This window comes from Pelodiscus sinensis, chromosome 3, assembly GCF_049634645.1.
Source record: "Pelodiscus sinensis isolate JC-2024 chromosome 3, ASM4963464v1, whole genome shotgun sequence".
Lineage (NCBI taxonomy): Eukaryota > Metazoa > Chordata > Testudines > Trionychidae > Pelodiscus > Pelodiscus sinensis.
This window is the reverse complement of record NC_134713.1, coordinates 143,484,809-143,499,702: the sequence shown is the minus strand read 5'-3', so window position 1 is coordinate 143,499,702 and position 14,894 is coordinate 143,484,809. Positions and strand designations below refer to the sequence as shown.

General features: G+C 47.0%; 1 protein-coding gene across 7 annotated transcripts in view; it reads left to right on the top strand.

Moving 5' to 3' along the window:
• The window catches only part of KIF6 (kinesin family member 6), a 367,777-nt gene that overhangs the window by 270,741 nt on the left and 82,142 nt on the right, over positions 1-14,894 (top strand). For all 7 annotated transcript variants that reach the window (XM_075925092.1, XM_075925089.1, XM_075925088.1 and 4 more), the window contains one exon: positions 1,184-1,239. In XM_075925092.1, coding sequence (XP_075781207.1) covers positions 1,184-1,239 — 56 coding nt within the window. The remainder of the gene's footprint in view (positions 1-1,183; positions 1,240-14,894) is intronic.

Genomic DNA, 14,894 nt, shown 5'->3' with positions numbered 1-14,894 from the left:
AAAATGTAGTATTACTGGAACAATGTAAAAGAGAATTAAGGATAAAAATGTGATTATAAGAAAAGGTATTTAACTTATGGGCATTTATTATGTATTTGCTGGGAGAATATAAAACTTCTACATAGTAAGAAATAAAATGAGTGAAATGTCCTATTTTAAAACCTCATTTCCCACTATGCGTAGAGCTAGTTAAATACTGCAAAGACTGTTTCCATACATTTATTTGGATTTTCAAGTCATTGATTCAATTCCACCATGTTCTGGCACCATGTTTGAAAGGTTTCATATGGATGCTTTGCAGTTCAACAAATGTTTGCAAAACTGGCTGGGTTTTTTGTTAGAAGACCTACATTCACATATAAAGAAGGGTACCTGTGGACAAACAAGAATATTAATAACTTCATCTATTCATCATTTCTTATTCTCCTATCTAATATTATATTAGGGAGCCTTACTACATGATTTGGGTGACAAGATACACACCACAAATAACACATAGTGATGTGAGCTGTTTACATATAGCTCAGACACTGAAAAATTTTCATCCAGACTATTCGGTGAATCTTTAAAAATACAAATTGGAATTTCTGTTCCCTAAGAAATTCTGACATTATGGGTTTTTTAAAATATTCTGAATTATAATGAAAAGCTACAATTTCAAAACTTTTCATGAAATAAACTTCCCACAAAATTTCAGTTTAGGGCCATCAAATCATTTAATTTCGATAAGGTAAAAAGCAGTTTGTAATAGGTAAAAAGGTTTAATTTTGACTTTGTCTCAGTTCATTTTGATTTGATTTTTATATTATTGTATTAAATGTGGCACATAATATTAAAAGTACTATGTTCATATAGTATAAAAGTCAAACCAAAATTAAATGAAACTTTTTGATTTTATCAAAATAAGACAAGAAAATCATTATTCATTTAGAATATTTTCTGTCAAATTTTATCAAAATTGATGCTTTCAGGTTGAGTAAAATTACCTTTTCCAATGGAAATCTGTTTAATTTAAAAATAATGTTGACCAGCTGTACTAACAAATATTTACCAATAACCAGGATGAGTTTTCAGGAAAATTGCAAAGACAAATATGGTCTTGATTTGTTAGAAAATTTATTCTGAACCAATATATCTAGCTGTAGTTGAGTAACTCTACCTATTCCTGTGTTTCTGTCATTAGGTTTGCTGAAGCAAAATCCCTGGGAGAAAAAGTAAATGAATTAAGAAATGAAATAAGTAAGTAGATTTGTTTTAATTTTCTTATCTATGAAATTGTTGTTTTAACATAAATTCATAATACAATGGGGAGATGGTTTTCTGATAAGATATTAGCCAATCCATTACTAATAAAAGTCCCTTTAAGAATAGTTTCTAGCTGATGACCAGAAATATGGTAATTTTAGGTACCAACTTTGATTATTAGAAAGTCCATAATGTGAAAGCCAAGCATATTCTTCATTTGGGGCTTTAGATAATAGCTGTCACATATCTGAAGTGGTATACCCTGATAAAAGATGTTTAGCATTTGCAGTGCAGAATCTGATGGGCGGGGAAGGATATGAAATACCAACTGTTTTAGAAAGATGTAAACTATGTGGGTCAGGGATTGCATTTACCTGTGTGTTTGTAAAGAACCTATCACACCAGGGCCCCTATACTGATAGGGCCTTTGTGCATTACTCTTGTACAGTTAATAAATTGGAATGTGAGAATCATATGGAAAGGGTGAGTGTTTAAACAAAAGAAAAAAATTAGAAGTTCTTATGGTTCATGAGAATGGCCTCTGTACCAGGAGGAAAATACTTTTTTAATCTAGCTCTTTTAGAAGAAACAACACTGTTAATATTCCTGGAAGCCAAATGGTTTCTCTAGTTCTCAAGCCAAACAACCAGCCTATCCAATAGAGCAGTGTGTGCTTCATGGAGCCCCAGAGCTCCGCAAGACATCTTCAGGGGTTCCGCAAGGTTGACAAATTGGAAACATCGATAGGTACAACACATACAATCAGTGGACCGCTGGGGCTTCACATAAATTTTTACACATGTAAAGGGCTCCAGAGCCCAAAAAGTTTGAGAACCGCTGCAATAGGGAAATCTTCACTGGTCCTGAGAGAAAGAATCCTTTTCCTCAGACACAGAATGGCAATATAGTCACTCTGGGCATTACCTCCGCTTTAAGCTTCAGAGCTTTGATAGAACCCCTCGCTCCCCTTTGCAGACTAAGACCATTTTACTTGTGAATGCCAGCATCCACACTGAGGTTTAGTGTACTTCAACTTCACACCTTTAGTTCATTCAGCTTAAATTCCTGAGTATTCCCACAGAACACAAGCCTGCAGAGTATCCTGCGAGGCGGTATATACTGGCAAAATGCTGTTTTACATAGATGAAGAGCCACGCTCTTTTAGTGAGTGTTTAAATTGTTTTAATGGTTCCCAGTCGAATCTAAACAAAAGTGTCAGCTTTGACTGCAGTATTGTTTGCTTTTCCTTTCCCCAAAAGATAGGCAGAAGTGTTGACCAAAACCCTAGAACAGAATTGTGATTTTGCAGCATTTACAAACTTCTGTTAAATAATTCCTCCCCAAGCCTTCTATTGACATAATCTAAATTAGTTTTATTTACTGTTTCATTGATAACACGGAAGAATTTCACCATCATTTGGTGCCTGTTAATGTGTATAAAGAATAAAAGTGAATGGATTAGTAGTAGCAAATAACCAGCCCTTCAATCACTGGCTGCCACTATGTGCAGATCAGTAGAACTATGTTGAACTTCAAAATACATACCTGCTATCTTCAGGTAATTCTGATAATAAACATCCATACTGTTACTAACAGGCTTCTTTCAAAAATTGGTCCAGAAATCCCTTTACCCTTTACTTGTTTTCATGGACATCCTTCAGAAGACTTTACTTGTGTGTTTTTTGTTGTTTGTTTTAAATGTCATGGCCCAACATGATTTAAACATACAGATTTGTTGTTGTTTTTTCATAAAATAAATCCTTTTGAAAAAGTTTTCTTTTTTTCTAAAACAAGGTCACTGCCATTTCTAAAAAGTAATCACCTAAACAAGCTGTTGCCTAAAGTCTGATTATTGTGAAAATGTTGCTGCTCTCGTGGTTAGATTGGGTAACTGGGATGAAGGAGTTTTATGTTTCTCTTCATGATTCTGCTGTAGTCTTACTGTGGTACTGTGGGGAAGATATCTAACTTTTCACGTCAATTTCTCCATCTGTAGAATTGTAGAATCGTAGACTCCTAGGGCTGGAAGTGACCTCAGGAGGTCATCAAATCCAGCCCCCTGCCCAAGGCAGGACCAATCCCAACTAAATCCCCATCTTTGAGAGTGTCTTGAGATCCTTGAATGAAAGGTGCCATATAAGTTCAAGATATAATTATTATTATTATTTTGGTTGTTAATATAATTGTGATTATTCTAGAATCTGCTTCAGATCCATTATAAAGACACTTTTTCCTAAGATACACCCAACTTTTCCTTAATGTATTCTAGGTTGAAACTTGGCATTCGAGATCTCACTTTAGGTGTGTTTTTTGTTGGTTTTTTTTTAATAGTAGCAATTTGAACTAATTTTAGTTTAAATTGATATGGTATATTTTAAGTGATAGAAGGACTGTTTTGGAGTCATCCACTTACTCCCCCTCCTCACGCCGGGAGAGCAGTTGAGTCCTAAGGACTTTTGAAATTATGCCCCAACATAAAAACATAAAAATATAAGAACTTAAGAATGGCCATACTGGGTCAGACCAAAGGTCCATCTAGCCCAGAATCCTGTCTGCTGACAGTGGCCAATACCACATGCCCCAGAGGGAGGGATCACAACAGGTAATCCTCACGTGATTCCTCTACTGTCACTCATTTCCAGACAAAGAGAGGCTAGGGACACCATTCCTACCCATCCTGGCTAATAGCCACTGATGGACCTAACCTCCATGGCTCTATCTAGCCCTTTTTTTTAACCCTGTTAAAGTCCTGGTCTTCACCACATCCTCTGGCAAGGAGTTCCACAAGTTGAATATGCACCAAGTGAAGAAAAACTTCCTTTTGTTTGTTTTAAACCAGCTGCCTATTAATTTCATTTGGTGACCTCCAGTTATTAAATTGTGGGAATAAGTTAATAACTTTTCGTTATTTACTTTTTCCACACCAGCCATGATTTTATAGACCTCTATCATATCTCCCATTATTCTCCTTTTTTCTAAGCTGAAAAGTCCAAGTCTTTTTAATTTCTCTTCATATGGGACCCGTTCCAAACCCTAATCATTTTTGCAAAAGCGACGAGTAGTCCTGTGGCACCTTATAGACTAACTGAAGTGTAGGAGCATAAGCTTTCGTGGGCAAAGACCCACTTCGTCAGATGCATAAGCTTTTGCCCACGAAAGCTTATGCTCCTACACTTCAGTTAGTCTATAAGGTGCCACAGGACTCCTCGTCGCTTTTGCAGATTCAGACTAACACGGCTACCCCTCTGATACTAATCATTTTTGTTGCCCTTCTCTGAACCTTTTCCAATGCCAATGTATCTTTTTTGAGATGAGGCAACCACATCTGCGCAGTACTCAAGATGTGGGCACACCATGGTTTTATATAAAGGCAAGAAGATATTCTCTGTCTTATTCTCTATCCCTTTTTAATTATTCCTAACATTTTATTTGCTTTTTTGACTGCTGCCGCACACTGAGTAGATGTTTTCAGAGAACTATCCAAGATCTCTCTCCTGTGTAGTTGTAGCTAAATTAGTCCCCATCATATTGAATGTATAGTTGGGATTATCTTTTCCAATGTGCATTACTTTACTTTTATCAACATTAAATTTCATTTGCTATTTTGTTGCCCAATCACTTAGTTTGGTGAGATCTTTTTTGAAGCTCTTCACAGTCTGCTTTGGTCTTAACTCTCTTGAGCTGTTTGATATCTGCAAATGTTGCCACCTCACTGTTTACCCCATTCTCTAGCTCATTTATAAATAAGTTGAATATGATTGGTCCCAGGATGGACCCTTAGGGGACCCCACTAGTTACCTTTCTCCACTCTGAAAACTTACCATTTATTCCTACACTTTGTTTTCTGTCATGGGTACCCTTGACAGATTGCCCCCAGCTCTGTCCTCTGCCAGGACAAGGGTCAGTGCAGACCTCCACAGGGCAGCTATAGAATCATAGAATCATAGAGCTGGAAGAGACCTCAGGAACTCATCAAATCCAGCCCCCTGCCCAAGGCAGGACCAATCCCTACTAAATTAACCCAGCCAGGGCTTTGTCAAGCTGAGACTTAAAAACCTCTAGGGATGGAAATTCCACCACCTCCCTAGGTAACCCATCCCAGTGCTTCACCACCCTCCTAGGGAAATAGTTTTTCCTACTATCCAATCTAGATTTCCTCCACTGTAACTTGAGATCATTGCTCCTTGTTCTGCCATCCGTCACTACTGAGAACAGCCTCTCTCCATCCTCTTTAGAACCTCCCTTCAGGAAGTTGAAGGCTGCTGTCAAATCCCCCCTCACTCTTCTCTTCTGCAGACTAAACAAATCCAAATCCTTCAGTCTGTCTGCGTAGGTCATGCACTCCAGCAACCTAATCATTTTGGTTGCCCTCTGCTGGACCTGTCCAATGCGTCCACATATTTTCTATAGTGGGGGGCCCAGAACTGGGCACAATATTCTAGATGTGGCCTCACCAGAACCAAATAAAGGGGAATAATGACATCTCTGGATCTACTGGCAATGCTCCTCCTAATGCACCCTAATAAGCCATTAGCCTTCTTGGCTACAAGGGCACACTGTTGGCTCATATCCAGCTTCTCATCCACTGTAATCCCCAGGTCCTTTTCTGCAGAACTGCTACTTAGCCATTCAGTCCCCAGCCTGTAACAATGCTTGGGATTCTTCCGTCCCAAGTGCAGGACTCTATACTTGTCCTTGTTGAACCTCATTAGATTTCTTTTGACCCAATCATCTAATCTGTTCAGGTCACTCTGGACCTATCCATGTCCTCCAGCATATCTAACTCTCTCCCTAGTTTAGTGTCATCTGCAAACTTGCTGAGGGTGCAATCCATCCCCTCATCCAGGTGATTAATAAAGATGTTGAACAAAACCGGTCCAAGAACAGATCCTTGGGGCACTCCGCTAAAAACCGACCGCCAACCTGACATCAAGCTGTTGATCACCAACAGTCAAGACAGCTTTCTATCCATCTTACAGTCAATTTATCCAATCCATATTCCCTTAACTTGCTGGCAAGAATATTGTGGGGGACTGTATCAAAAGCTTTGCTAAAGTCAAGGTATATCACATCCACTGACTTTCCCATATCCACAGACCCAGTTACCTCATCATAGAAGCTAATCAGATTGGTCAGGCACAACTTGTCCTTTGTGAATCCATGTTGACTATTCCTGATCACTTTCCCCTCTTCCAAGTGCTTCAAAATGGATTCCTTGAGGATCCCCTCCAAGGTCTATAGTTCCCTGGATTGTCCTTCTTCCCTTTTTTAACAATTGGCACTACATTTACCTATTTCTAATCTTCCGGAATCTCATCTCCATGAGTTTTCAAAGATAATGTCCAAAGGCTCTGCAATGACACTTGCCAACTCTCTTAGTACCCTCGGAAGCATTAAATCCGGACCCATGGATTTGTATATGTTTAGCTTTTCTAAATAGTTCCTAGCTTTTTCTTTCCCCACCAAGATCTGTCCACCTCTTTCCCATACTGCATTGCCTAGTGCATTAGTCTGGGAGCTGGCCTTGTCCATGAAGACAGAGGCAAAGAAAGCATTGAGTACTCCAGCTTTTCCCACATCATCTGTCACTAGATATCTCCCTTATCCAGCAAGCGCCCACACCCTCTCTGATCATTCTGGGTATGTATTAACTAGCCCCCTAGTTCGAACTAGGGTGGTTAATGTAGGCATTCAAACTTGCAAGTGAAGCCCAGGATTTAAATATCCTGGGCTTCATTTGCATGTTCCCGGGCGAGTGCCATTTTTAAATCCCCTTAGTTCGAACTGACTGCCCGCAGTTACATGTGGCAGTCTGAAGTTAATCTGAACTAAGTCCTTAGTTAGGATTGACTGTTACACCTCATTGCAGGAGGTCCCTTTGGTGGTTCACCTGCAGGAGCACTGGCAGGACCTCCTTCCTCCTCCATAGCCAATCCAGACTGAGCCTCTCTCCAAGCTTTTATACCTGTGCTGCAGTCTGAGCATCCCCGACAGGGCTACAGGGGTAGGGCTTCTTGCGCCAAATGAGCTTGGTTATGCTCAGCTTTCCCAGTGAGGGGCTGGTACACCACGTCACAAGGACAAACTCCCCTTTTGTGGTTATAAACACTTTTCATATATTGCATAGGCTTCTAGGCACCAAACCTATAAAAAGATCTGTGTGAATATACACAGCTGAACGCCATGCTGACTGTTTTGGGATTGGTTCTGTTCAATATCTTCATCAACAATTTAGATGAAGGCTTATTAAGTTTGCAGATGATACCAAGCTGGGAGGAGTTGAAAGTGCGTTGGAGGAGAGGGTCAAAATTCAAAATGATCTGGACAAACTAGAGAAATGATCTGAGGTGAATAGGATGAAGCTTAATAAAGACAAATGCAAAATACTCCACTTAGGAAGGAACAATCCATTTCACTCATAGGGTGCGTCTAGACTGGCAAGATTTTGCACAAAAGCAGCTGCTTTTGTGCAAAAACTTGCCAGCTGTCTACACTGGCCACTTAATTTTGTGCAGGAACACTGACGTTCTACTGTCCGAAATCAGTGCTTCTTGCGCAAATGCTTTGATGCTCCCGTTCAGGAAAAAGCCCTCTTGTGGAAATGATTTTGCACAGGAGGGCCAGTGTAGATAGGCAGCTAAGATGTTTTGTGGAAAAGCAGGCTAAATGGAAAAAAGCCCTAATGGCTGCTTGGAGACTCCGTAGCTGCGGTCAGCTCCCAGACTTTCTGGTAACCCGAGCCTCCTTAAAGCAGGAGCAGGCTGCTAAGGTCATGAGGCAGGAGCCCTTCTCGGACCTCTGGCCAGAGTTCTGCCACGTGGCCCCTGCCATCCTCAACAGCCACCCCAGACCACAATGGCAGCTCCAGAGGGGGATCAGGCACCCACACCCCCAGCACAGGAGGCCCCCAGGGCCAGAAAAAGATGGTCGTCGGGGGAGCTGCCATCCTGGTCGTCGGGGGAGCTGGAAGCCCTCATGGACCTGTGGCAGGAGGAGGAAGCCCTCCACGACACCCGCTCCTGGTGCCAGAACACAGACATTTTTGCCCGCATGGCCCAGGCGCTCGCTCAGCAAGGCCATTCAGCCTGGACCCTGGAGCAAGTCTGGGCTAAAGTTAAGGAACTACTCCTGGGCTACGTCCGGGCCAGCGAGGGCCAGGTGGCAGGAGCCCACACCTGCCCCCACTACCGACGGCTCCATGCCATCTTGGGCCAGCTAGCACCGCAAGCACTGGACGTCCCCGTGGACAGCAGCATGCGCCCTCCCCCCCCCCCCCCCCCCGTCACCAGGACCACTGAGGCGGGGTAAGGAGACACCAGCAGCGGGTCGGAGGACGAGGCCAGCACTGTCACCCTGCAGGCCCCCTCCGGCAGCCCTGACATCTCCCGTGCATCCTCGGAGGCCGGGGAAGGATCCACTGGTGAGTGTTGCACTTTGCACTCACAAGGAGTGGGGAGGGGAAGAGCACGTCACTCAGGCCACGTGAGCTGCATGTTGTGTAGCATTAGGCAGTAAGCAGCACGTGCAACCACACACCTGGGACCGTGCTGCTTACACACATCCGTCAGGAGCAGGGGGGAAGAGTGGATGCGGGCTGGAACCAGCCAGGGCCCCAGGGACACAGGTCAGAGCCTGCACCTCCGCAAGGGTGAATCAAGCAGAACGGCACACTGTCCCATGCCTGGCCATGAGGCACAGCCAGCTGCTCCTGGGAAAACCACAGCATCACATCCCTGTGAGCGTAGCCCCCACTGAGACCCTCACCTGCTCCCGGTGTCTTGGCTGGCCCCCCGAGGGAAGTCTCTACTGTGGCCACACATGTCCCTGGGCTACGTGTGTGAGGGCTAATGGGAGGGGGAGGGCGAGAAGCGCTTGGGCCAGCCCTAGGGCCACCTCAGTTTTGCTGCAAGGCTGGTATACTCCCCAGTCACCCCTGGTTCCGTCCAGGAGACATCCCACATGATGGGGATCTGAGAGCCCAGACCATGTCTGCCAGATGTGCTCCCAGGCACTGTGTGGGGATTCATCTCGCTCCCTGTCAAACACCATTGATTAGCCCAAAGCCTCACAGCCTCTACTGGCAGAGAGTTCCACAGGTTAACACAACACAAGCACCCTCCCACCCTCCATGGGGCCAGGACACAGACCGGTGGTTCCAATACATGGAGGAGGACCCTACTCCAGGGCCGGTCCTGTATGCAAACATACAACACGGGGGGGAAGGGGGTCACTGAGTGGGCCTAAGCCACACTACTATGGTGTCACCTGGGCTCAGGGGTGGAGGGCATGAGGTGTGGGGACAGTGGCTGGACTGCCTGAGTGACCCATCCTTTCTTCTCTTCCCTGCAGCGGGACCAAGCACAAGCCAAGGACCCTCTAGTCCTGCAGCAGCGGCAGCAACAGCACCCCCAGCCTCCCAACCACCGAGGCAGCGGCTCTGCCACTGGGACCAGCTCCTTCGGCGCCATGTGCAGGCCGTCGAGCGCATCGAGGCAGCCATCACTCGGCGCATGGAGACGGACCTGCAGTGGTGCCAGGAGGCCTGGGGCTCCTTCCAGGCCCAATGCGTCCGCATGGCGGATTCTATCGCAACCCTCACTGCCCACATTGGCCATGCCATCCATTATGGCATGGCCTTGCCCCATGCACCCGCCATCCCTCCCCTAGCACTGCCCCGTCCCCTCCTGCAATGGCCCTCCTGCTCCTGCTCCTGTCCTTGTCCCTCCTGCTCCTGCCCCTGTTCCTGTCTCTCCTGCCCCTGTCCCTCCTGCTCCTGCCCCTCCTGCCCATCTCCCCGTGCAGCCTGCCCCGATACAGCCTGCCCCCCATGTGCAGGTCCGCCCCTGCAGGAGCGGTTGCAGGGGCCACCCCTCCCAGGAGTAGCTCCTCCCCCTCCCAGTTTAAGGTCTCCTCCCCCTCCCATCCTAGATCTCCCCTCTCCCCATTGTAAATAAAACAAAGACAAGTTTTTGTGTTCAAGAAAAACTGTGTTTGGTGTTTATTGGAAGGTAAGGGAAGAGAAGGAAAGCAGAGGGGAGGAAAGGGGAGGAAAGGGGAGGGGGAAGTGTAGGGGATGGGCGGGAGTTGTAAAGGGAGACCGAGGCAACCCTACTATGGGGCCTGGGAGAACATCTCCATCAGGGCCTCCCGGATACGCACCCCATCCTGGTGCGCCTGGCGGATGGCAGCTGTGCGGGGCTGTTCGTAGGCCTGGCTCTCGGCTGCCATCCATGTAGGGAGGAAGGCCTCCCCACTTCGCTCCACAACATTGTGGTGCACGCAGCACGCAGCCACTACCTCCGTGACATTCCACTCACCCATCTCGAGACGAGTGAGCAAACACCGGAAGCAGGCTTTCAAGCGGCCGAAGGTGCACTCCACTTGATTGCGGGCCTGGTTGAGGTGGTCACTGAACCGGGCCCGGTTCTGGTCTGGCCACTCCATGTAGGGCTGCATTAGCCAGGGCAGCAAGGGGTAGGCCGCGTCCCCGATGACACAGATGGGCATAGGCACATCCCCGACAGTAAACTCCTACCGGGGGAAGTAGGTGCCTGCCTCCAGCCTGCGAAACAGGCTGGAGTTGCGTAGTATGCAGGGGTCGTGTGCCCTGCCGGACCAGCCTGCATAAACGTCCAGGAAGTGGCCATGGTGGTCCACTAGGGCCTGGAGTACGATCAAGCAGTACCCCTTAAAATGGGCTGCTCATAAAATGGGCTGCTCGATGCTCTGGGGCCCGGACGGGGATGTGGGTTGCATCCAGGGCTCCCCCGCAGTCCACGTCGCGCAGCCGGATGACTCTCGGGAGCAGGACATTGTTGATGGTATGGACGACCTGCAGAAGGGTGCAGAGAAACACAGGGAAACACATCACATAAGGCAGGGTGAGTGTGCGCTCCCTTGGGGCCCCCCGCCCGTGATGCCCTCTGTGCTCACGCACACACACACACCAGGGCCCCCTCGCCCCATGGCCCCCCACCCCCACCAGCAGGCCTGTGCAAGGCAGGGATGGCCCAAACCCCTGGGTGACCCAGCCTGGAGTCTTGGCTGCCCCGGGCATGGAGTGCAACACCCTCCCTCCACCCCACTCCCCCTGGCACTTACCTCCATCATGATGACACCGACGGTGGATCTGCCCACCCCGAACTGGTGTGCCACCGATCGGTAGCTGTCCGGGGTGGCCAGCTTCCAAAGTGCAGTGGCGACCCTCTTGTCGACGGGGATGGGTGCCTGCAGCTGGGTGGTGGTTCTCTGAGCGCAGGGGCGAGCCAGGCACACAGCTCCAGGAATGTCCGCTTTTGCATGCGGAAGTTCCGGAGCCATTGCTGGTCGTCCCATTGCCCCAGGACCAGCCGGTCCCACCAGTCCGTACTGATGTCCAGTTTCCACAGTGGCCTCTCCACGCTGGGGTGGGGATGCCACAGGGACGCCATGGCCTCCCTAGTGAAGGAGTCCAAAGCGATCTGCACCTCCAGGTCCTGGAATAGGAGGGCAGAAGCCTGGAGCACCAGCTGCAGGCACTCCAAAATGGCTGGAAGAGGCCAGAGCAGGAACATGGCCACTCCTGGCTCCATGGCAGAAAAAACAAGGGAGATGAAAAAAAAACAGGCAAAGGCACTAAGTGTCAAAAGGCAGTGGTGACCAAAAAGGCAGAGGGCAACCACCAAAACTGCTACGGCTGTCAGTCCCTGCAAGAGGTCCTGTAGCACGCAGCAGAAGAGAAACGGCTGTCCAGGGAGATCCCTTTAAGCACGTGTCTCACAGGAGCTCCAGCCCCCGCCCCCAGAAAGGGCTGGTGCCCTTTTGCCCTCTTCAAAATGGTTCTGGGCTTCTGATTTTGTGCAAAAGCATCCTGCCAATGTAGACGCGCTTTTGCGCAAAAGCGCATCGCTATAATGATAACTCCGGGACCAATCTAGATGCGCTTTTGCGGAAATACTTTTAACGGAAAAACTTTTCCGTTAAAAGTATTTCCGCAAAATCATGCCAGTCTAGACGCAGCCATACAGAATGGGAACGGATTGTCTAGGAAGGAATATTGCTGAAAGGGATCTAGGAGTCATAGTGGACCAAAAGCTAAATATGAGTCAGCAGGGTAACACTGTTGCAAAAAAAGCAAACATGATTCTGGGGTGCATTAACAGGAGTATTGTGAGCAAGACACGAGAAGTCATTCTTCTGCTCTACTCTGCGCTGATTAGGCCTCAGTTGGAGTATTGTGTCCAGTTCTGGGCACCCCATTTCAAGAAAGATGTGGAGAAATTGGAGAAAGTCGAGAGAAGAGCAACAAAAATGATTAAAGGTCTAGAGAAAATGACCTATGAAGGAAGACTGAAAGAATTGGGCTTGATTAGTTTGGAAAAGAGAAGACTGAGAGGGAACATGAAAGCAGTTTTCAAGTATCTAAAAGGGTGTCATAAGGAGCAGGGATAAAAATCGTTCTCTGAGGATAGGGCAAGAAGCAATGGGTTTAAATTTAAGCAAGGGAAGTTTAGGTTGGACATCAGGAAAATCTTCCTACCTGTCAGAGTGGTTAAACGCTGGAATAAATTGCCTAGGGAGGTTGTGGAATCTTCATCTCTGGAGATATTTAAGAGCAGATTGGACAGACACCTGTCAGGGATGGTCTAGCCAGTGCTTGGTCCTGCCGTGAGGGCAGGGGACTGGACTTGATGGTCTCTTGAGGTCCTTTCCAGTCCTAGTGTTCTATGACTCTATGTTTCTATATTGAACTATTCTTTCAGCCTTTGCACATCACCTCCCTTAATAAACTTTTCTATTAGTACCTCTCAAACAATTATTAAATCCCTTTGTCAAGAAAGTTACTTTCTGGTTTCTGTAGCTAAACTAGAGCAATTAGGCCAGTTTACAAAGCTAAGCAGTTTGAAATAATTTTTCAGTTAAGCCTGGCTCATGCATAGTTTGCATATTCAGACAGAACAGCATTAATGATGCCACGTAAGGTTATTAATTTGCCAAAATTATACTAAAAAAACCCGATAGGAGGAATAATAGTCAACTGGGCCTACAACTAGGTCTTTAATTCACTTTTATTGTTGTTTTAGTTTCCTTAAAACATTCCTGGCTCAGTTGATGTTCAAAATTAAGAACAGAACTCATCAATATCAGTTTCTTCTGTTTCCAAGTTACACTTAATAATATAAAACTATGCACCACAGAGGTCATTTGAGGACCCTCTTGGTAAGCCACTTGGTGCAATATAGAACCCATTTCACATGGTCTGATTATATATAGCAATATTGACAATAGTTGGCTATAACCTATTTTTGTATCCTGTGTATCATAACTACCCTCTCATTCTGACTTTCTTTTGGAAGTATTACAGTATTTTGCAATAGGAGGTATGCAAAATACTGCAACCACTTCCCAAATCCATCAGCATTTTGAAAAACACATAAAGCATTTGGAACTGAGCAAAGAAATTCACAATGTGACTGTTGCTGGTAGGCTTTTGTGGTTGCTGTTGTTGATTTTACAAAAAGATAAAGGAAAGACATCCTAGGAGTCAGGAGGAGTTTAAGTGCAAAATGACTATAATATCAGTAATAAGATACTGCAGCTAGCATTCCTCTATTTCCGTGGTCCCCAACACGGTGCCCGCGGGCGCCATGGCACCCGCGGGGGCATTTCCATGTGCCCGCCAGGTGCTCGGGGCTGGCCTGGCACCGGGCGCATGGCGGGGGGAGCGCCGGCCCCGGGCGCGCGGCGCTGGGTGTGGGGAGCGCTGGCCCTGGGCGTGCGGCGCTGGGCGGGGGGAGCGCCGGCCCCGGGCGCGTGGCGCTGGCGGGGGGAGCGCCGGCCCCGGGCGCGCGGTGCTGGGCGGGGGGAGCGCCGGCCCCGGGCATGCAGCTATGGGGGGGGCCGCCCCCGCGGCGCAAGTGTCCCTACCCCCTGGCGCCCGGCGGGTGAACGGCCACGCCCCCTGGCGCCCGACAACCTGGAAAGGTTGGGGACCACTGGTCTATTTTAATTCTTTTCTGCAGCTACACCACAGAGAATTAAATCCTCTCCTTATTTATGTTGATTAGTATCTGAGGGTATGTCTACACTACCCTCCTAATTCGAACTAGGAGGGTAATGTAGGCATACCGCACTTGCAAATGAAGCCCGCACTTGCAAATGACACCACTCCTACCCCCTGGCTAATAGCACTCCATGGACCCAACCTCCATGACTTGATCTCACTTTCCTTTAAACTCTGTTCTAGTTCTAGCCTTCACAGCCTCCTGCAGCAAGGAGTTCCACAGGTTGACTCTTTGCTTTGTGAAGAAGAACTTTCTGTTACTAGTTTGAAGCCTGTTACCCATTCCTTTCCTTTGGTGTCCTCTAGTCCTTCTATAATGGGAACTAATGAAGAACTTTTCTGTATGCGCCCTCTCCACCCAACTTCTGCTTTTAGAGACCTCTATCCTGTCCCCCCTCCGTCTCCTCTTTTCTAAGCTGAAAAGTCCCAGTCTCTTTAGCCTCTCTTCATATGGGACCTGTTCCCAACCCCTGATCATTTTAGTTGCCCTCCCCTCTCCCAGCCTCTCACTTCCCCTCTCCCACCTCCTTTTCCCAGTCTCCCCCAGTTTTGTTCAATAAAGACAGATTCCATTTTTGAACACAATTGTCCTTTATTTTGTACATCA